Source organism: Rana temporaria, chromosome 2 (assembly GCF_905171775.1).
Source record: "Rana temporaria chromosome 2, aRanTem1.1, whole genome shotgun sequence".
NCBI classification, from domain to species: domain Eukaryota; kingdom Metazoa; phylum Chordata; class Amphibia; order Anura; family Ranidae; genus Rana; species Rana temporaria.
Window position 1 is genome coordinate 187,765,118 of NC_053490.1, and position 23,564 is coordinate 187,788,681.

General features: G+C 42.6%; 1 protein-coding gene across 1 annotated transcript in view; it reads left to right on the forward strand.

The window, feature by feature from the left end:
• The window catches only part of NALCN (sodium leak channel, non-selective), a 582,786-nt gene that overhangs the window by 243,683 nt on the left and 315,539 nt on the right, over positions 1-23,564 (forward strand). The window contains 2 exon segments of the mRNA XM_040336161.1: positions 1,259-1,426; positions 4,685-4,876. Coding sequence (XP_040192095.1) covers positions 1,259-1,426; positions 4,685-4,876 — 360 coding nt within the window.

Consider the following 23,564-nt stretch of genomic DNA (forward strand, 5'->3'; position numbering starts at 1 on the left):
TCAACTTAAACCTCAGCCAGGAACACAAAGGAAAATTCCCATGATTTTAATGCCCCTGTGCTGATTTGTTTTTAAAACATTTTGACTAAACTTAGACTGGCCATAGATGGGTCAAAATTCAGTTGGTTTAGCAGGGACCAGATGAATTTTGATCCATGCGTGGCCACCCACGCTCGTTGATCAACTTTCTGTCAAATGGGAATATTGGGAAAACTTTTCTCTATCAGCAACTGCAGCAAATAGGCTACAGCCACTAATCAGTATATTCTGCCAACAGAGAGTCTTGCTGTCAGAATACAATGTTCCAGCTGGGAAGATTCCTTCATTGTCCTTGCTTGTGTGGATGGAGGAATTCAATCTTTTATTTTCACTCAAAGACCCATCTATGGCCCATCTATTTTCAGAGATATCTTTTATCATTAAATGGGACTTGCTATTTTTATTGGGAGTAGATTGAGGAAGTTGCACTAAGATATGCTGGTGAATTCAGCATAGAGTTATCCTTTGATACTAAATGTTGACCTTGGTTTGTCTGACCTTTGCTGAAAATGTATCCGCATGATTTGTTTGCCAATTTACTGTTATGTCTTAGATTTTTTTCCAAAACTGTTTTCAAAGGAAATACCAACTTACAAGCTCTGGTTCAAATACATTTTTCCATGGTATGTAGCCCCCTTATTGCCTAATTTTTTGAGTGGTTTTACAAGAAAGCAAGAAAAACTAAGGCCTCGTACACACGATAGGTTAACCAGAGGAAAATGGTCTGAAGGACCATTTTCATCGGTCAAAACCGATCGTGTGTGGGCCCCATAGGTTATTTAACCATCGGTTAAAAAAAAGCCAACTTGTTTTAAATTTAAGCAATGGATTCCTAACCGATGGAAAAAAAAAACGATCGTTAGTAGGCACAACCTTGGGTTAAAAATCCATGCATTCTCAGAATCAAGTCGACGCATGCTTGGAACCATTTAATTTTCTTTTTTTTCAGCCCGTCGTTGTGTTTTACGTCACCGCGTTCTGAAACAATCGTTTTTTTTATTCGATGGTGTGTAGGCGTGACGGACCATCAGTCAGCTTCATCGGTTAACCGATGACAACGGTCCATCAGACCGTTCTCATCGGATAGACTGATCGTGTGTACGAGGCTTAAGAGTGCTACACTCAAAGCCCCCAGAGTAAAACTCTAATTGGAATTAAAACTTGTGTATGAAATGTGATAATACTACGCAGTCATTTTTGTATTTTCGTCTCTTCACAGGTAGCGTTTACTGTACTATTTGACTTGGAAGCTCTATTAAAGATATGGTGTTTAGGCTTCACAGGCTACATTAGCTCCTCTCTTCATAAATTTGAACTACTGCTAGTGGTTGGGACAACTCTTCACATTTATCCTGTGCTTTACCACTCACAATTCACATACTTTCAGGTAAGTTATATAGATGGCTTTCGAGATCCATTTCATAGGAAAAATTAAATGCTGGATCGTTCTTTTTGGTCGTCAATGAATCCTAGTTTACCTGTTACTACAATGCAGGTGGAATTCAGTTGACACTTTTATATTTCATACTTCAGTGGAATTTACATAAGATTAGCGCATACTTAAAGTGGAATCCTGTATCAGAGAAAACATATTCAAGTTCCCGCCTCTCCTTTCTTCCTCTTTTTTTCCTTTATCCTTATTACCACATCTTCTCTCCCCCTCTCACCTTGTTCTTCCTGTATAACCTTATTACTCAGTACAGATACACATATTTGTCAAAATTAGGACTTGTACCCACTTTACTTTGGTTTATTGTAAACAATGAACAAAAAGCCAAGTAAAAGTTACCCAGTGCTTTTCAATATCTGTGCATTTGACGCCGCCATACCAAATTATCTCTTTTAGGTTTACAATTGGAGCACATGTGTTGTGTCAAACATTTAAACTCTATTGTATTTAAGTTTTAGCAGGGAGTGATCTGATATTCCTTTTTTGGCAAGTAAGCTACATGATGAGACTTGGGAAATGACTCAATATACTGTATTATGAGAGTCAAATTGACACAAAACTCTCAGTGCACAGGATATTTTATATGCCATAAATCTACCATATTAAATCAGAGTAAGGCTGAGGAATAAACTTGTGCACGCCCAAATACGTTTTGTCCTGTATATTAAAATTATAAAATAACATAGCAGCCATAAGGACGTGTCCTCATTTTCATAACTTCCATAACTTTACAAATTAGGATTGAGACACTTCTGAAATGATGAAAGAGTTGCATGAAAGGCACATGCTATTGAGGGTATTTTGAGAGTCACCACCAAGTGAGGCTCCTTACCAAGGAGTATTATACGGGTTTAAAATGTTTGTAAAGGTAAAGTTGTTTTTACCTTAATGTATCCTCTGAGTCATGTATCGATCCACTTGTTCCTTCCCTATTCCTTCTCTCACAAGCTTCACTGGGAGCTATAGAAGCCATGGGTGGTTTGAGTGTGGCTGAGTCGACCTGTGTATGTCTATGGACACACACAGCCCAGCTCGGGCCCACACATCTGCCCAAATAACAAGCAGCTTGCTATGGGATAGACACAGAAGAGGAGGAGCCAAGCGCACTGGCAGAGGGACCCGAGAAAAGGAGGTTTGGGGCCACTCTGTGCAATACCATTACACAGAGCAGGTAAGTACAACATGTGTACTATTTTAAGAAAAAAAAGACTTCACAACAGCTTTATTCCTTTTCTTTTTGATCGAACATCAGGGATTTTTGTTCCCTGGCATTTCAGGTTAACATTTTAAAGTGGTTCTAAAGTCAAATTTATTTTTAACCTCTGCAGTCCTGTTGCTCCCTCTTCCTGGTCTCACAGGAGACTCTGAGAGCACTGAGACCCATAGGCTCCTGCTGGTGTCTGTGAATTCCTGGTAGGAGGGAGCAGGGGGCATGGCTGAGCTGTGATGTGTGTGTTTAATGGACGCACACAGCCTCGCTTAGGAATGCACTCACACAGAAGCCCCCTTAGCGCACTCAGGGCCGCTGATAGGGCAGTACAGCCAGCACTGTTGTACCGGGCCTGGCCAGCAGTGGGGGCCCCAAAAATCATTTAACTTCTAGCTAAAAAAAAACTAGCTTAATAACTTTAGTTATTAACCCACACCCACTTGATTACTAATGTATATAAGGAATATATAGTAATTTCCTGAGCCCCATCAGGTTAACAGAGGGGCCTAGGAGGTGAAAGCAGGGATTTTCATGTGCAGGGATACACACACACACGCTGCTCCTGCTGCACAAACTAAAGTTCTGCCTGCTCACTGTATGCCTTCTCCGGCAGATGGATATTACTGTAATACGGCTCCCTTCCCTCAGTAAGTTCTACAGCCTGAGGGAGAGATGTATCACTGAGGTGGCTGAGACAGACAGAGCAAGAGGAATAATCTCGACAGCGGCAGTGGTGCACAGGCAAGCAGTCCCCTGCACATACACACACTGACAGGTCACACAGGCTATTGTAGATTGTGCAGTCCCCAGACTCTCATTGTGTGCTCATGGTCATTTTATCATTATGATGGTCATAGCACAGCAGGTGCTCTATGGCTCTGTCAGTGTAACATGCTGTTGGGTGCTGACTTTCCAGATATATGGCTGTACTGTGCGTTAGACTATAACACAGCACAGCTATAACAAAGTCAGCACCCAACAGCATGTTACACTGACACAGCCATAGAGCACCTGCTGTGCTCTGATCATCATAATGATAAAATGACCATGAGCACACAATGAGAGTCTAGGGACTGCACAATCTACAATAGCCTGTGTGACCTGTCAGTGTGTGTATGTGCAGGGGACTGCTTGCCTGTGCACCACTGCCGCTGTCGAGATTCTTCCTCTTGCTCTGGTAAGTAAAAGAAGCAGATAGTGCTGGTGCGGGACTCCAGAAGAGGATATAAGGTGCTGCTCTGTGTAATGGTAAGTATAGCATTTTTTTAAGTTAAAAAAATTGCCATTATTATGGCTTTAAGAATAGTTGTCAACAAGGTTTAAACGAGAAGCAAGAAGTGTTAAGTAGGCACCCTCCCTAAAGCTTAGTAGGAGTAGTTATACTGAAGCAACAGCCTATAATCAGTGTGGTTAAGGTCTGAAAGTTATGACAATAGAAGGGTTAACCGACAGCACTCATCTTAAATACTGCACAGCACAAATAATCCAAACAATGCAGTAACATAGGGATATATTTTCAAATTTCAAAGTTTGGTAACATGCAATAACTTTTGACAGCCAATCACAACTTGCCTTACATCAGCTTGTTGCCATGGGCTAACATGAATTACTTTGTATTATGTTATTAAAGGGGTTTTCCATCATAATCATGATAATAGTAAAAACATCCACAAAAGGCTCATCTGGGATTGGCATGGATCGTACTGTACAACCACCACAGATAAGCTGTTCTCTGTGCCTAAGAGTTAAGATTTAAGGCTTTTTGCGCATTTAAAGCTGCTCAAGTTCTTTTACAGTGCAGCTCAGCTCTGTTCCCAGAAACTTATTAAAAGTGGAAGGTTTTCAAGGCATTGTTTTGTTCTGAAAAAAGGCCAGCAGGGCGGACTAATTTATTAATCTAGAGGATGTTTTATTATAGTGACAAATTATAAAATTCAATAAATTAGCAAGTATAAAACATAGCATATTATTGTATCTTCTTGCAGGTTCTGAGAGTAGTTCGACTGATCAAGATATCGCCTGCACTGGAAGACTTTGTATATAAAATATTTGGTCCCGGTAAAAAGCTTGGAAGTTTGGTGGTTTTTACTGCTAGCCTTTTAATTGTCATGTCAGCAATCAGTCTGCAGATGTTCTGCTTTGTGGAAGAGCTGGACCGCTTCACCACATTTCCTCGGGTATGTAGCAAAACACCTTTTTACTTACACAAACCCTTAATTTAGCAAAAAAAAAAATATCATATATTTCATAAGGCTACTAATAAGGGATAGAAGGCAAAAGATGTTGGTTATTTTTATTTGGCTTCATATATTTCATTTAAACAATTCAGCAAAGCATAGTACTGTACGTACATACAGAAGTAAAACTCAACAAAAGAAATTATTCTAACATGATTAAGATATCCAAAAAATATATATTTGACTTGATTGTTGCAAGGGGAAAATATGGAGGTTGTTAAAAGTGTATAGAAGAATGATAAAAGAGAAGGGTAGAAGTATATATTAATGAAAGACAAGAATGCATATGCAAACCAGGATCCTCTATAATCACGAACACTTTTTTATTGCAATTGTGAGTACTGTTTTTATTGACAGCCAGAATGGGTGACATTTTTTGTTGTCATGTGACAATTTTATTTATACCAGTTACTATATTTTATTAACTTTCAATTACTTCACAAAAGCAGCACAGTGGATAAGTGGTTAGCACTTCTGCCTATCAGCACTAGGGTCATTGGTTTAAATCCTAACCACAGCACTACCTACCTGGAGTGTGTATGTTCTCCCTGTGCCTGCATGGGTTTCCTTCCACACTTCAAATACATGCTGGTAGGTTAATTGTCTCCTGTTTAAATTAGCCCTAGTATGTGTTTGTATGAATGTGTGTTAGGGACCTTAGAGTGTAAGCTTCATGTGGACAGGGACCGATTTGAATGTACAATATACAAGACTGTATATGTAAAGCACTCTGTAAATTGCCGGGCGCAAAATAAGTTCCTGTAATAAATAAACAAAATACAAAAATGTGCACTGGGCACACTCTGCCATTGCACAGGTCTTGTGTATTTTCTCCATACCACACCGCTTCATTTTTCTCCTTTAATTTAACCATCATTTCTCATTATCTGTGATGACCATGTTAAAAGAAATGCAAGGATTTAAAAAAAAAACTTAAGTTGTATCTCCTTAATGTGCCCTCTAGTCATGTCATCAAAATTAAAAGAGAAGTACAGTAAATCCTAATTTGGCTGTACTTCTGTGGCTGAAGCCCGCTGTCAGCTGACGTCACAGAGCTGCTCCAGGCTCGGGCAAGTCGGGATCTGCCCACATACCTGGAACGGCACCCGGCTCAGCCTCTCAGCGAGCCACTGAGAGGCTGAGCCAGCTGCTCCCACCCCCTCCACAGCCCAGGGCTCCAGTGAGCGAGTAGACGACAGAGCAGAGAGCCGATGACTGACAGAGCCGGCGGGTTACAGATACATCATCAGACTAATGCTGCATCCACCTAGGTAAGTATGGATCTGCAAAAAAAAAATACATCTTTTAAATAAAGGTGAGTAAAGAAATAATATGGTAAGTATATAGCATAAAACATTACTAACTTTTGTATTAAGACTCGCCCTTGAGGTTATTGTTGAGAAGAAGGCACTCCCTAGCAGAGCTTAAATCTTATGCTGTGGGAAGTAAAATCATAGACAGCTCATGTTCTGACGATTCCAATGCACTGCTTGCCTAAATAATAACTTCAGGAAATGCTCTCCCTTACTTATTTTCATATGACTATTAAAGAATGGTCTATTAGCTGAACCCTCTAGCTTAGACAGATGGCTTTGTTTGTCTGTGACATATACAGTACATGGCCAAATTATCCATACTGACTTGTTCAGTGAAAAAATTTCTGCATGATATAAACACTTGGGATGTGTTTTGTATGTCAGGATAACATCGCCTACCATTCATCAACTGTTATTTTCAGTTTGATTGAGCTGTTTTGCCACAAATCATATAGGATGTTGGAAGCTTTGTCCTTGATCCCTGCATGCCTGCATGTAATATTTTGTTGATGAAACAGGCAGCTCTTCCTCTAAAGGGCATTGTTGTTATATAATCAAAATAAGGTGTCACCCCCCAGCAAATTGCACATTTGTGCTAAGAAAACTGATGTAATGATTTGTGAAAGTCCAGGTTTACAGGAACATTGTCAGCTTTGATCAAGCTGTTAGTAAACTGTTTAAAATAAATGTAGACAAGTTTAGCCTGGATCTGTCAGAGGCTTTCTTGTTTATTCTTAAGTCCCTGCAGTAAAAGAAAAAAAAAGAACAAATAAAAGTGCAAAAGGTGTTGCTTGCTTTTGTAATAGAGTTGTTTATTATTAGTTGTTAATACTATGTTATTGTTATATATCGGTCTAGGTTGTATTGTTTTTTTTTATTTTTTTATAAATATATCTCTATCTATCTATCTATCTATCTCTATCAATCTATACACACTGGGCCAGATTCAGAGAACACTTATGCTGGCGTATCTACAGATACACAGCGTAAGTGTCCAGATGCGCCGTCGTATCTATGCGCCTGATTCCTAACACTAGATACGTCTGAAATATGGCTTCAGCCGACCGACGTAAGTTGCCGTACGCCGTCGTATCTTGGGTGCATATTTACGCTGGCCACAAGGGGCACTTCCGTAGATTTACGCGTCGAATATGCAAATGACCTAGATACGCCGATTCACGAACGTACTTGCGCCCGTCGGATTTAGCTACACCGTTTACGTAAGGCTTACGTCCGACGTAAAGTTACCCCTGCTATATGAGGCGCAGGTAATGCAAAGTATGGACGTCGGAACAAGCGTATATTTTTACGTCGTTTACGTAAGACGTACGTGAATGGGGCTGGGCGTAGGTTACGTTCACGTCGTTGCCATTGAGCCGTCGTATCTTAAATTCGACGTGAATCTGAGCATGAACGCACATTTGTGCCGTTCGTTTGGCGCTTAATTTACATGGGGTCACGATTCATTTCAATACAATACAAAACAGATTATAGCGCACACATGCAAAAATGACATTTATCCTGCAAGGCTAGTTAAAAACACCTGAACATATTCAAAAATACGGGGGTTTGGTCACACTATATAGTCATATAGTGCTAAGCCCACTTACTGCGACAAAGTACCCCGAATTAGTGGGTCCTACCCTAGTAATAGAATGAAAGAACCTGGGTCTCAACCATGGGAGATATACTCCTCTATGTGGGAGAACTGAAGGGTTTCTTCCTATACACTGGTGGCCACTAATGTGAGGTAATGAAGAGGGGGAGGGGTGCTCCAGCCAAGAGACCTGGTCAGGGTCTATACAAAATACAAAAAGATACTTGGTGGGCACACCCTAAAAATGCTATACATCTAAGCTGGTGCTGCTATAAGACCAAATACAGTACAAAACAGATTATAGCGCACACATGCAAAAATGACATTTATCCTGCAAGGCTAGTTAAAAACACCTGAACATATTCAAAAATACGGGGGTTTGGTCACACTATATAGTCATATAGTGCTAAGCCCACTTACTGCGACAAAGTACCCCGAATTAGTGGGTCCTACCCTAGTAATAGAATGAAAGAACCTGGGTCTCAACCATGGGAGATATACTCCTCTATGTGGGAGAACTGAAGGGTTTCTTCCTATACACTGGTGGCCACTAATGTGAGGTAATGAAGAGGGGGAGGGGTGCTCCAGCCAAGAGACCTGGTCAGGGTCTATACAAAATACAAAAAGATACTTGGTGGGCACACCCTAAAAATGCTATACATCTAAGCTGGTGCTGCTATAAGACCAAATACAGTACAAAACAGATTATAGCGCACACATGCAAAAATGTCATTTCAATACAACACGCCCACTACAAGCCTACTTTGAATTAGGTGGGCTTACACCGGCCCATTTACGCTACACCACCGTAACTTAGGGAGCAAGTGCTTTGTGAATACTGTACTTGCCTCTCTAGGTTACATTGGCGTAGCGCATATGAGATGCGCTACGCCCGCACAGAGATATGCCGATCTCTGTGAATCTGGCCCACTGTGTTTGTGTATATACACTTCTGCTCAAAAGTTTGCATACCCTGGCAGAAATTGTGAAATTTGGGCATTACTATTGAAAATATGACTGATCATGCCAAAAATCTGTGTTTTATTTAACCTGCCTACAGATATTCCCGAGTCTGGCTCAGGGTGAATTTTACATACCAAAAGTGGTAACCCCCGAGCCAGACTCGGGATCGCATTGCAGGGGAAGTTACTTACCTTGTCCCTGGATCCTGCTATGTGTCCCCGCTGTGTGTGCGAGCTGTCATCTCGCTCGATTCACACACTGGTGACTGCCGAGTGCCGCCGAGCTCCGTTCCCGAGCGCCGCCAAATTCCAAAAAGTAAAAACACAGTATAGATACAGTATACTGTAATATTACTGATTACATTACTGTATAAAATAAATACACATCTCCTTTGTCCCTAGTGGTTTGTCCAGTTTCCTGCATGCAGTTTTATATTTTAAAAACTGTTCTTTCTGCCTGGAAACTGGAGATTGTCCATAGCAACCAAAAAGTATCCGTTTATGTCAAAAGTGGTTTTAGACCAGCTAGAAAACAGCAATAATAAATTAGAATCCCTTGCAGAATTGAGCGATAGTGATTTGTAGGGAAATTCATCATCAAACACTGAAAGTAATGACAGCGATAATTCTGCAACTAAGCAAATTTCAGTGTTTTTGATTTGATTACATTATTGAATAATTTTTATTATAATTACATTATTATTTGTTATAATTATTTATAGTTATTTATTATATTATAATTTATGATTTTGTGTTTCAAACTTTATCAAACCCGGGATATCTACTAGACTCTTGTTTGGACAGATTTAAGTGTGTTATTCCTAAGAATTACAGGCCTACAATATATAACGCCAAATTTCCATGTAAAATAATGGTACCGTTTTCAGCACCAAAAATCTGAAAGAATGATACCGTCAGGGAGGTTAAGGATAGTGATCACATGAAGCCATTTATTATCACATAGTTTTTTGGATCCTTTTTAAATCACAAAAAACTGAAATCACCCAAATGGCCTTGATCAAAAGTTTACACACACTGGAATGTTTGCCCTGGTACAGACACAGAAGGTGGCACACACAGACTAAAATGGCAATTGAAGGTTAATTTCTCACATTTGTAGGTTTTTAAATCACAATTAGTGTCTGTGTATGATTAGTCAATGAGTTTGTTAGCTCTTGCTTGGATGCCCTAAGCAGACTAGACACTGAGCCATGAGGAGATAGAAAAGAACAGTCAAAAGACCTGCGTAACAAAGTAATAGAACTTTATAAAGATGGAAAAGGATATAAAAAGATATCCAAAGCCTTGAATATGCCAGTCAGTACTGTTTAATCCCTTACTAAGAAGTGGAAAATTCAGGGCTCTTTTGATACCAAACCAAGGTAAGGTTGACCAAAAAAGATTGCAGCCACAACTGGCGGAAGAATTGTCCAGAATACAAAACAAAACCACAGGTAACTGCAGGAGAAATACAGGCTGCTCTTCAAAAAGACGGTGGTTGTTTTTAAGGAGCACAATTCAACGATGCTTGAACAAAAAAGAGCTGCATGGTTAAGCTGCGCCAATGCCACAAAAAAGCCAATGAGGCATGTCAAGGTGGTGTTGGGCATTTTGTAACCAGGCTTTTTTGTGGAGCTTGTGCAGTAAAGGCTTCTTTCTGGCAACTTGACCATGCAGCTCTTTTTTGTTCAAGTATCATCGTACTGTGCTCCTTAACTGCTTGCCGACCAGTTTTACGGCGGGAGGTCGGCTCTGCTGAGTAGATCTACGCCATCTCTCCCAGCAGCCAATAGGGGCATGCGCGCCACCGGAGGCCCCCCCCCGCTCGCGGCAGTCGCAATGTAAACACACAGCTCCCGGTCCTGTCAGGGGGAGAAATGCCTGATTGTCTGTACATACAATGTATGAACAGCGATCAGTCATTTCCCCTAGTGAGTCCACCCCCCTACAGTTAGAACACACCCAGGGAACATACTTAACCCCTTCCCCGCCCCCTAGTGTTAACTCCTTCCCTGCCAGTGGCATTTTTATAGTAATCAATGCATTTTTAAAGCACTGATCACTATAAAAATGCCAATGGTCCCAAAAATGTGTCAAAAGTGTCCGAAGTGTCTGCCATAATGTCGCAGTACCGAAAGAAATCGCTGATCGCCGCCATTACTATTTAAAGAAAAATATTATTAAAAATGCCATAAAACGACCCCCTATTTTGTAAATGCTATAACTTTTGCGCAAACCAATCAATAAACGCTTATTTCTATTTCTTTTGACGAAAAATATGCAGAAGAATACGTATCGGCCTAAACTGAGGAAAAAATTTTTTTTTTATATATTTTTGGGGGATATTTAATATGGTAAAAAGTAAAAAATGTTCATTTTTTTTTTTCAAAATTGTCGCTCTATTTTTGTTTATAGCGCAAAAACTAAAAACCGCAGAGGTGATCAAATAATACCAAAAGAAAGCTCTATTTGTGGGAAAAAAATGACGCCAATTTTGTTTGGGAGCCACGTCGCACGACCGCGCAATTGTCAGTTAAAGCGACGCAGTGCCGAATCGCAAAAAGTGCTCTGGTCTTTGACCAGCAATATGGTCCGGGGCTTAAGTGGTTAAAAACAACCACACCACATTTTTCCAGAGCAACCTATATGTTTCCTAAGGTGACTTGTGGGTATTTCTTTGTATCCCAAACAATTCCTGTGGCAGTTGTGGCTGAAATAATTCTTGATCTACCTGATCTTGGCTTGGTAAGAGATCCCCAAATTTTCCACTTCTTATTAAATGATTGAGGTACATTTTTTAAGTGTAGCTCCAGCCAAAATATCAATTTAAGCTTTTTGGATAGCATAGGGAAGGGTTATCACTCCGTAACATTTGTTTTGCTGTCTGCACCCCTGTTTAGAAGATTTCACCTCACTTTCTGTCCCAATAACAATTGGATTTTGTGATAAAGCATCAGTGGGGAGACACCTTTTTCCCATATTAACTCTTACAGGAGAGAATTTCCCTTCCTAGGGGTAGATTTCCTCTTCCTATTATCTCCCTCCGTTTGCAAGTAGGAGTCATTTGTAAGTCAGATGTTTGAAAGAGGGCTTTTTTTCTCAGTGAATAGGGGCAGGAACTCCCTACTTCTGAGTCACCTGTTGTGTCCACCCCCTACCCACCTCTGAGCACCATTCGTTGGTTCCACCCCCTACCCACCTCTGAGCACCATTCTTTGGTTCCACTCCCAACCACCTCCGAGCACCGTTCCTTGGTTCCACTCCCTACCCACCTCCGAGCACCATTTCTTGGTTCCACTCCCTACCCACCTCTGAGCACCATTCCTTGGTTCCACTTCCTACCCACCTCTGAGCACCATTTCTTGGTTCCACTCCCTACCCACCTCTGAGCGCCATTCCTTGGTTCCACTCCCTACCAACCTCCGAGCACCATTCCTTGGTTCCACTCCCTACCCACCTCTGAGCACCATTCCTTGGTTCCACCCCCTACCCACCTCTCAGTAATGGATACAGAACCATGTATCAATTTGTGGTGCTAAGTAATTTGTATACAGTATGATAGGAAGTAAAATAGAGCCCCTGTAGCCAGCAACAATGGAGCTCCCCCAGCAACAATAGACTTTGAACAGCTAGCAACAATAGACCCCTCCCTCAACAGTTGCTGTCTCCCAGCAATGATTGTCTCCCAGTAGCCCCCCCAGCAACAATAGATCCCCTACAGTGACAGCTGACCTCCCCTGTAAAAATATATCCCCTCCAGCAACAATAGATCTCCCAGCAGCCAGCATTAATAGACCCTCCAGTACAGTAGAGCTGGAGGTGCCCGAACTGCGTTCCCCCGTGTTCCTGCTGAAAAAAAACCCTGTGTGTGTATATATATATATATATATATATATATATATATATATATATATATATATATATATATATATATATAGCACTACCCCCGAAGGAGCTGCTGGTTTGTTTTGGGCGGCATGTTACCTCGTGTTTCTATGATGTCTAGGGGTGATTGGTGAAAGTTGTAGTCCCCAATGGATAGTCAGGCCCCTATCGGAGCACCAGCCTCTCTTGGTACTCCTCAGGCAGACTCTCCACCATACGGCCTCCTCCAACTGGACGAACGACCCAGGACCTTCTTAGGTGGGACCCAGTCGATTACTGAGTCCCCAAGCGGCAGATGAATTGCTCAGGGCCAACGTGGTCCCGAAGCCAGGATCCTTGCATTGCACGCGCAAGCCCCCGGCCCGGGAGGGCATTTGCCAGGGCGGCGTGAAGTGGCTACGCCAAAGGTGGGCGCCATATGAGGAGAGACCCAGGAAGATGCCGTCTGCCTCATAAATACTCTCTCCCAGCATGCACCACAAGGCCAAACCCTCCTGATAGGCTGCTGGGCAAGAGCACCCAATCCTTGACTCCACTGCTGCCACCTGCCGACCTGGGGTGAGATCAGCACCCCGGATAGAGCAGAATGGACCTACAGCACAGCCAAAGCTGAGACAGAGACCCAAATTTAAACAGATCAAAATGGTCAGAGCTAACTAACCCTCTGACCCCCTCTAAATTTAACAAAGCACCGGTACTGGAAAGTGATCAGGCGCTACATATATACAAAACCTGGATGTATATATATATATATATATATATATATACTAAATACACTGCAGCTGAGCTAACCGAATTGCCTGCCTGCTCAAACTAAATGAAATGAGACTCTCTCTGTCTCTCTCTCAACAACGCCACCAACACACTACTACACGTGGACCTGACCCCCTGAGCCATAATTGGCCAAAGGCACACTGCCTTTGGCCAATTATTGCTCTCTTTGCTGATGGTGCTGTGATTGGCCAAAGCATGCGGGTCATAGTGCATGCTTGGCCAATCATCAGCCAGCAATAAACTACGATGACACAATGCATTATGGGGCGTGACGCGCCGCTATAATTTGGTGCGAACGCCCCATAATGTTCAAAATTCAGCAAACGATTGAACAGCCGATATTCAAGTCAAACTCATGTTCGACTCGAACAGAAAGCTCATCTCTAACTGAGATATACGAACCGCTGAGGGTGTCAATGTAAAGTTAATGACACCCCCAGATTGGTTTGCAGATTGCAGTGCGAACTGTCAAATGGTGCAGGATATGGATCGCATATGTGTAAACACCCATGCGATCTGATTCCAGTGCGGACCAAAAAAGGGTCTAGACCATTTTGGTGCAAATTTTAACCATACAGCAATGTGGTGCGAATCACATGCGATGTCTGTCATTGTACAAGTGTGAACCCAGCCCTACTCAAAATATTGGCATACTGTCTCTTTAAGACTTGCAAGACAATACACTTCTCCATGCAGACTTTACTACAATCACATCAGCTGCTGAACACCACAGCAGAACACACAGGCCCAGATTCACAAAGGAGTTACGACGGCGTATCTTCAGATACGCCATCGTAACTCTGAGTCGCAGGGTCGTATCTATGCGCCTGATTCAAAGAATCAGTTACGCATAGATTTCCCTAAGATCCGACCGGCGTAAGTCTCTTACACCATCGTATCTTAGGCTGCATATTTACGATGGCCGCTAGGTGGCACTTCTGTAGATTTCCGCATCGAATATGCGAATTAGTAGATACGGCGATTCACAAACGTACGTCCGCCCGGCGCATTTTTTTACGTCGTTTACGTTAGGCTTTTTCCGGCGTAAAGTTACCCCTGGGTCTATGAAAATTGAAAATTTTACGTCGTTTGCGTAAGTCGTTCGCGTATAGGGCTGTACGTAAATTACGTTCACGTCTAAAGTAATTTGCGGCGTAATTTCGAGCATGCGCACTGGGATTCTTTCACGAACGGCGCATGCGCCGTTCGTAAAAAACTTCAAATACGTGGGGTCACAATTAATTTCAATAAAACACGCCCACATCATCCACATTTGAATTACGCGGGCTTACGCCGGAGCACATACGTTACGCCGCCGTAACTTAGGGCGCAAGTTCTTTCAGAATACGGAACTTGCACCCTAATTTACGGCGGCGTAACGTATCTGAGATACGTTACACCGGCAGAAAGAAACGCAGAGCTACGTGAATCCGGGCCATTGTCTCTGGCAATTCACGATTTTTGCAATGCGTGGATCTGGAACTCTACCAAATTTTGCAAGCATTCCTCCACCAATTGTGACAAGTTGGGGAATTTTTAGCTCAAAAGGTAGCATCAAACAGTGAGTTTACTCTACGGCAGAAGTATATTTTAGGGCTTTTTCTGCCCAATTTCATTTAAAAGTAACACAAAAGTTCATACAGGTTTCTCCTCTCAAACAGGGAGTTCTCACCATCAATATGAACAAACAAACATTGAGGCCCCATACACACCATAGAATCTATCCGCAGATAAATCCCATCAAATGGGTTTCTGCGGATAGATCCTATGGTGTGTACACTCCGTCGGATATCTATCCGCAGATAAATCTCCCCTGGAATGGATTTCCAGCAGATAAATATTTGTCGACATGCACAGAATATCTATCTGCTGGAATCCATTCCAACGGATGGATCCGCTCGTCTGTACAGACTTACCGGATCCATCCGTCCAAAGGGATTCCCCGCACGCGCCGTAATGAATAGACGCATGCGTGGAATTCCTTATATGACAGTGTCGCGCCCGTCGCCGCGTCATAATAGCGGCGACGGCGCGACACGTCATCGGCAGAGGATTTCAGCGCGGATTTCAATGCGATGGTGTGTACACGCCATCGCATTGAAATCCTCTGAAATCTTAGAGAGGATTTATCCGCGGATACGGTCCGCTGAACCGTATCTGCGGATAAATTCTATCGTGTGTATGGGGCCTGAGTCTCCTGGCTCTCTTGCAGCTTTACTGTTCCGCGTAGTACCTCTTGGTCCTCCTGACCATTAGTGGGTTTTGTTCCTCCTTAACATCAAACACATCCCAGTGTTCCATGTACAGATGCTGTTCCTCATCTTTCCTTGCAGCTTCCCAGCTGCTCTGTCCCTCATGGACTCTCCCTCAGGCTAAGGGCTTTGTCTCTTCTGACCTGGACAGTATGGTGCATATGATCACCTCTCACATCTCCCTTCACACACTGACCCCCTCGGGAGCTCTAACTCTGGCTCTCATATGAAGCCAGAACACACCTGTGCCATTAGTGTGCTTGCATCATACAAAATCTAGTGTAAACCACCATATTAAACAGTGGCACGGGCTCGCCCTATTATAATATATATGCAGGAATATATTGTAAGTGCAACGAAAAGGAATTGTCTATCATCGTGACCATCCAAATCTCATCAGTTTGAAATGTGTGGTTCACACATACATACATGCATGGACAAATGTGAAGAATAAAATGGACACAACTAAAACACATCATCTTTTACATGCACTTAAGGTAGCATAATGGAATGTGGCAAAAATGGAAATTAAAGAGCCACACTACTACAATTTCCATATGTGACTTTATTACAAAAAACTCAGGGGGACAATCTGAAGAGTGAGTGAGTCGTCTCATTAGGAGCATGCCCTGATGTTGACAGGCATGCATACAAGCACTTGGGGGCCATACAAACTACTGAGGAACATTTTGAGTTGTTGCAATGAAATTTCAGCAAAATGGACTAGTTTACTGCATAATTTTTTCAGTTTGATTTTCGGGGTGTCTTTGAATTCAGCCCTCTGTAGGTGGCTAATTTTCATTTCCATCAAATGATGTGCCATCCTTTCATTCCTAACACATTACCCAGTCCATATCAGTATAGATATGCAGCATGATTTTTGCCCGTTGAGATCTGATATGTTTTCAAAGTGTTCCTAAAAAAAATTTGAGCCGTGTGTGTGTATGTGTGTGTGTGTATATATATATATATATATATATATATATATATAGTGAGAGTCCCTATGCAAATTGACACAGAGTCTGCATTTCAGCGGACTGCAGAACTACACGGCATAGCTTTGAAGCGGAGAAAACAGTTTTGGCAGCTTTCTCCGGGTTTTGCACACAGCCCATATAATGAGGAACTGGTCAGAACAGAGAGTGGAGGAAGGTGGAGTGTGTGTAGCTGGCTGCTATTTCAAGACACTGTGTGTGGGGAGCTGTCTGTCCTGTGGAAGACTACATCTCTGGTGAGGGGACTTCGTGCCTGACGGACTGGGGGGCTGGTAGACCTGAGGTGTCTAGCGAGTCCAGGGGGGGGCTGGAGGAAGTCCTGAAGTCTGGGAGACAGTGGGCTGGAGAATCCTGTTGAGGCCAGGTTTAACAGGTAACAGCCTGGCAAAGTAAGCCTAGGAGCCAGGAGGCTTGGTATTTTTGATTATATGAACTGTACTGGAGACTACCCCTGCGTGGGAAATCCTATGTGTGAACTGTTATTTGATTTCCTTTTAATAAAAATGGGCTGCCATGCCCTCAAACCTGACAACCGACTGCTGTGTACTCGCTAAAAAACGCATTTACCACTTGAGTTAAACACCCCAATATCACATATCATATATGTGTGTGTATGTAGCGCTACCCCCTCAGGAGCCGCTGATTGTTTTGGGATTGGCGTATTGAGTTACCTCTATGTGTTGTCTAGGGGTGAAGGTAGTTAGTAGAGCAATAAGCGAATATCCAACTCGTAGATAAGGTTTTCTGAATGCTTTATTTCTTGGCTCAACACGACAAACATCAACTTGAGGTAGATAGAAAAGGTTGAAGTAAAGAACTTTGCGGTATCAGGCTTGGATGAAAGGAAAGCAATCCTGCTCTCAGTAACAGTACAGTTTGTCCCCACTCCAGCCAGAGTGGGCGAAGTGTCCCCGGACAGACCCCTGCCACAGGCCTGGCAGCCGGAGCGTCACTTTAAGGTTACTGGGAGGAACAGGTCTCTGCCACAGACCTGGCTCTGGATTTTGAATTAAGATGCCAGATGAGGCCTCTGCCACAGGCTCAACGCTGACAATGTGAACAGCAGAGCGAATCCTCCCAATGAATTACATTAGGGTCACCGGTTGACAGTTAAAGTGTACCTGTCAGTGTCCCGGTCACCAGATCCCCGATGGTTCGTTTAAGTCTCTTAGACAACCTGCCTCCGGGTTCTCCTTGAGCCGATTCCCCACCGCACAGCACGTAGCTTAGGATCTCTTCAGTAGAGCTGGGGACCCAGTAAGTAACTGGGGCCCCCGGTAGCATCAGTTCCTCCAGGCCATGAGGGCTCAGAGTCAGGAACTCTGTGTTGCGCGCGACCCCAGGCCAGGTAGGCCATAGTGGTGGGGCCCGCAATGTGCGCACACCCTAAAGGTGGGTACCGCACCTGGAACCAGGAACCCGCGAAGAACCAAGAACAACGGCTTTCGCCACAGAAATACTCCTCCCCAGCATGCCCCGCGAGGGAAAACTCCTCTAATTGGCTGCTAGGAAGAAGCGGCTCCTCCTGGACCTCTCTGGTGCCACCTGCCGCAAAGGGATGGTACCGCATCCCTAGAACGCAGTCTGACCCACAGAACAATCCAGATTTGGCGACAGACAAATTTAACATAATCAAGAATGAGAGCAACTTACCTCTCTCATTCTCCAATTAACTTTAGCGTAGTGCCTTTACTGAAAGTAAGGGGGCGCTACACACACACACATATATATATATATATATATATATATATATATATATTAGTGCTGTCAAGCGATTAAAATTTTTAATCGCGATTAATCGCATTAATGTCATAGTTAACTCACGATTAATCGCGCCAAAAAAAATTTTTTTGTTTTCTTATTTATTTTTTATTTTTTTATAATATTAAATTGTGTTTTTTTAATTTTTTTACATTTTGATCACTTTTATTGCTGTCACAAGGAATGTAAACATCCCTTGTGACAGCAATAGGTGGTGACAGGTACTCTTTATGGAGGGATCGGGGGTCTAAAAGACCTCCGAGCCCTCCTTTGCACTTCAAAGTATTCAGATCGCCGAAAACGGCGATTCTGAATACTGTGTAGTTTTTTAAATCCGGCGCCATTGGCAGCCAAGAAACCCGGAAGTGACGTCATGACGTCGCTTCCGTGGTTTCAATGCGGAGACTGAATCAAAGCCGCTTACGGCTTAGTGTCAGTCTCCGCCTGGACACAGAAGGCGCCGGATGGAGGATCGGGTCTCCCGGTGGGACGGGAGGCCCGGTCAGAGCGGCGAAAGGCGGCGGGAGGGGGGGGATGTCCCCTCCCGCTCCTCCGGCATAACAACCGAGCGGCTTTTAGCCGCATCGGTTGTTATGTTTGGATAGCCGATCGCACGCTCTAAACAACGGTACCGGGATGATGCCTGCGGCTGCAGGCATCATCCCGGTATAACCCCCGAACGCCGCCTCGTTAATCGCGCGACAAAAAAATTGACGGCGTTAACGTGGGTTTGCGTTAACGCCGTTAATAGCGCGTTTAACTGACAGCACTAATATATATATATATATATATATATATATATATATATATATATATATATATATATAATCCACAGTATGTCACAAAAGTGAGTACACCCCTTACATTTTTGTAAAGATTTGTTCTGAGTTTAACCTGTTCTGTTAAACTGCTGTATGGTCTTGACCACCATGCTGCAGCTCAGTTTCAGGGTCTTGGCAATCTTCTTATAGCCTAGGCCATCTTTATGTAGAGAAACAATTCTTTTTTTCAGATGCTCAGAGAGTTCTTTGCCATGAGGTACCATGTTGAACTTCCAGTGACTTCTAAATTTAACACACCTGCTCCCCATTCACACCTGAGACCTTGTAACACTAACAAGTCACATGACACCGGGGAGGGAAAATGGTTAATTGGGCCCAATTTGGACATTTTCACTTCCGGGTGTACTCACTTTTGTTGACAGCGGTTTAGACATTAATGGCTGTGTGTTGAGTTTTTTTGAGGGGACAGCAAGAGATAGCAGCGCAGCGCCATTGGCTCCCACTGCTGTCAATCAAATTCAGTCAGCTAATGAGGAGTAAATGGGGGCAGGGCTGTGGCTCAGCTCAGGTGCTGCCATAGCAAGCTGCTTGCTGTGGGGGTACTCAACAGGAGAGAGGGGCCAGGAGTGTCGAAGAGGGAGCTGAGAAGAGGAGGATCTGGGCTGCTCTGTGCAAAACCAACTGCACAAGCTGGTAAAAACTTTTTTCTTCTTATGATTATACTTGGTGTTTTGCATACTATCAAACTTTTAAAATGGTTGATCACACCAAAGGGTTATGGAGGGAATATATATGATCAAAACAAGGGTGTTATGATTAACCACTTCCTTACTGGGCACTTAAACCCCTTCCTGACCAGAGGACTTTTTGCGATTCGGCACTGCGTCGCTTTAACTGACAATTGCGCGGTCGTGCGACGTGGCTCGAAAACAAAATTAACGTCCTTTTTTCCCCACAAATAGAGCTTTCTTTTGGTGGTATTTGATCACCTCTGCGGTTTTTATTTTTTGCGCTATAAACAAAAATAGAGCGACAATTTTGAAAAAAAAAAAATATTTTTACTTGTTGCTATAATAAATAGCTCAATTTTTTTTTTTTTACGTTTTTTTTTATCCTCAGTCTAGGCCGATACGTATTCTACATATTTTTAGTAAAAAAAAAAAAAAAAAATCGCAATAAGCGACTGGTTTGCGCAAAAGTTATAGCGCCTACAAAATAAGGGACAGAATTATTATTATTTTTTTTTTTTACTAGAAATGGCGGCGATCTGCGATTTTTATTGGGACTGCGACGTTATGGCGGACACATCGGACACTTTTGACACGTTTTTGGCGCCATTCACATTTATACTGCAATCAGTGCTATAAATATGCACTAATTACTGTATAAATTTTTTTTTTACTAGAAATGGCGGCGATCTGCGATTTTTATTGGGACTGCAACGTTATGGCGGACACATCGGACACTTTTGACACATTTTTGGCGCCATTCACATTTATACTGCAATCAGTGCTATAAATATGCACTAATTACTGTATAAATTTTTTTTTTTACTAGAAATGGCGGCGATCTGCGATTTTTATTGGGACTGCGACGTTATGGCGGACACATCGGACACTTTTGACACATTTTTGGCGCCATTCACATTTATACTGCAATCAGTGCTATAAATATGCACTAATTACTGTATAAATGTGACTGGCAGGGAAGGGGTTAACACTAGGGGGTGAGGAAGGGGTTAAATGTGTATCCTAATTAGTGTTCTAACTGTGGGGGAAGGGGGGTGACTGGGGGGGGTGACCGATCTGTGTCTCTATGTACAAGAGACACAGATCCGTCTCCTCTCTCCCCTGACAGCACCGCTGTCTGCGAGAGCCGGGAATGAGAGATGATCTCATATGTAAACATATGAGATCATCTCTCATTGGCCGCACAGATCGCCTAGCAAACGGCCACTCCGATTGGCCGTTCACGGCGATCTGTGACTGGCTGTGTCCAAGGGACACGGCCAGCACAGCAGTTCCCCGCTGCGCGCTCGGGAGCGCGCGCGGGGAACGCGAAAAGGGGCGGCCGTAAAAACACGGCCTCCCAGAGAAGTAGAGCCACCCGGCGGCCGTATATAGTCGTACGGCCGTCGGGAAGTGGTTAAGTACCACAGTGTGAAACACATCAAGGCATTCTATGACCACTGCCAACACTTTTAATTAAATCTTCAGTAAACCTCCGAGATCCTGGATGCCATCACATAGACCCTTCTCTTTATTGTTTTATACCTATTAACATAACAGCCCCACTAAAAATATTTGAGTGGAGTACTCCTTTAACCCCTTCCTTACCAGGCCATTATAAAATGACACCGGCAGGAACCCTCCCTCCCTCCGGGTGGACGTCATACGACATCCTTGCTTCTCGGCGATCTAGGGAGTGCGCTCGCGCCCATGGCACCGCTTGCGACCCGGTGCGCGTGCCCAGCAGCCGCGATGTCCGCCGGGCACCAGCGATTGCCGGCGATCACGGCAGGAGTGTGGATCTGTGTGTGTAAACACACAGATCCACCTCCTTTCAGAGGTGAGGAGACTGATGTGTATTCCCAGTACAGGGGAACACACATCGGTCTCCTCCCCTTGTGAGTCCCCCTCCCCATATCCCTGCCCTACAGTAAGAATCACTCCCAGGGAACATATTAACTCCTTCAGTGCCCCCTAGTGTTAAACCCTTCCCTGCCAGTCACATTTACACCGTAATCAGTAGTGTTGCTCACGAATATTCGTATTGCGAATATTCGGCTCGAATATGGCATATTCGAGTATTCGCGATATATTTCGAATTTCGCGGTGAATATTCGCAATTCCGAATATTCGCATTTTTTCAATTTTATTTTTAAAACAGATCACATCCTATCAACGTCTAAAAGCATTGCTGGTATGATTAGAGACCCTGGGCCGAGTAGCTAAGCTGAGGCGATCCTTTTATGTTGCCGAATATAAAAAAAAAAAAAAATTGCGAATTTTCGCTAATGCGAAAATTATTGGGAATTTACGATAACTGTGGTAGGAGAACTCTGATTGTCTCTGATGCAAAAGGGGGGGGGGCTTTGTGTATGTTTCTGTTATGAATATTTGTATGTTTGATATTATTTTTTTTGTAAGAAGGAAAAAATTGCGCATACCTTAAAAAAAGGGGAGAATACAGCAGCAACTCAAAAATGTTATACAACATAAATTAATACAAGACAGAAAATGGAGTCGCTCTACAAGAATAAAAAATATGTCTAGTGACAAGACATGTGGGCAAATTATAAAATAAGCAAGCGCAAATAACTTGTGAAATACACAGTGAAACAAATATATAAAGAAATATAGTCCCAATAATAGAAAAATAATCTTTCATAAAAATGTCTTTGATATGTGAAGTGAAAAAAAGTCCAAAGCATGCAGCATGAACGTGTTCAATCTTCAAGGTGTTTGATTGACAAACGGCTGTGACAGATGGATAGAGTAAAGAATCACCACCAATGCAAAACACTTTTTATTTTCTATTGTAAAATATCAAGAATATTCTGAGCCAATCAGAGTGCTCCTTCCGCATTTGCCGAATATTCGCAATTATTTTGTATTGTAAAATATCAAGAATATTCTGAGCCAATCAGAGTGCTCGTTTCGCATTTGCCGAATATTCGCAATTATTTTGTATTGTAAAATATCAAGAATATTCTGAGCCAATCAGAGTGCTCGTTTCGCATTTGCCGAATATTCGCAATTATTTTGTATTGTAAAATATCTAGAATATTCTGAGCCAATCAGAGTGCTCCTTCCGCATTTGCCGAATATTCGCAATTATTTTGTATTGTAAAATATCAAGAATATTCTGAGCCAATCAGAGTGCTCCTTCCGCATTTGCCGAATATTCGCAATTATTTTGTATTGTAAAATATCAAGAATATTCTGAGCCAATCAGAGTGCTCCTTTCGCATTTGCCGAATATTCGCAATTATTTTGTATTGTAAAATATCACGAATATTCTGAGCCAATCAGAGTGCTCCTACCGCAGTTATCGAAATTTCGCAATTATTTTCGCATTCGCAACAGCGAAAATTCGCAATCATTTCATTTCGATAAAATATCACGAATATTCGAATTTAGCGAATATATCTCGAATATTCTACTATATATTCGAGATATATCGCGAAATCGAATATGGCGTATTCTGCTCAACACTAGTAATCAGTGCAGTTTTATAGCACTAATCGCTGTATAAATGTGAATGGTCCCAAAAATGTGTCAAAAGTGTCCGATATGTCCGCA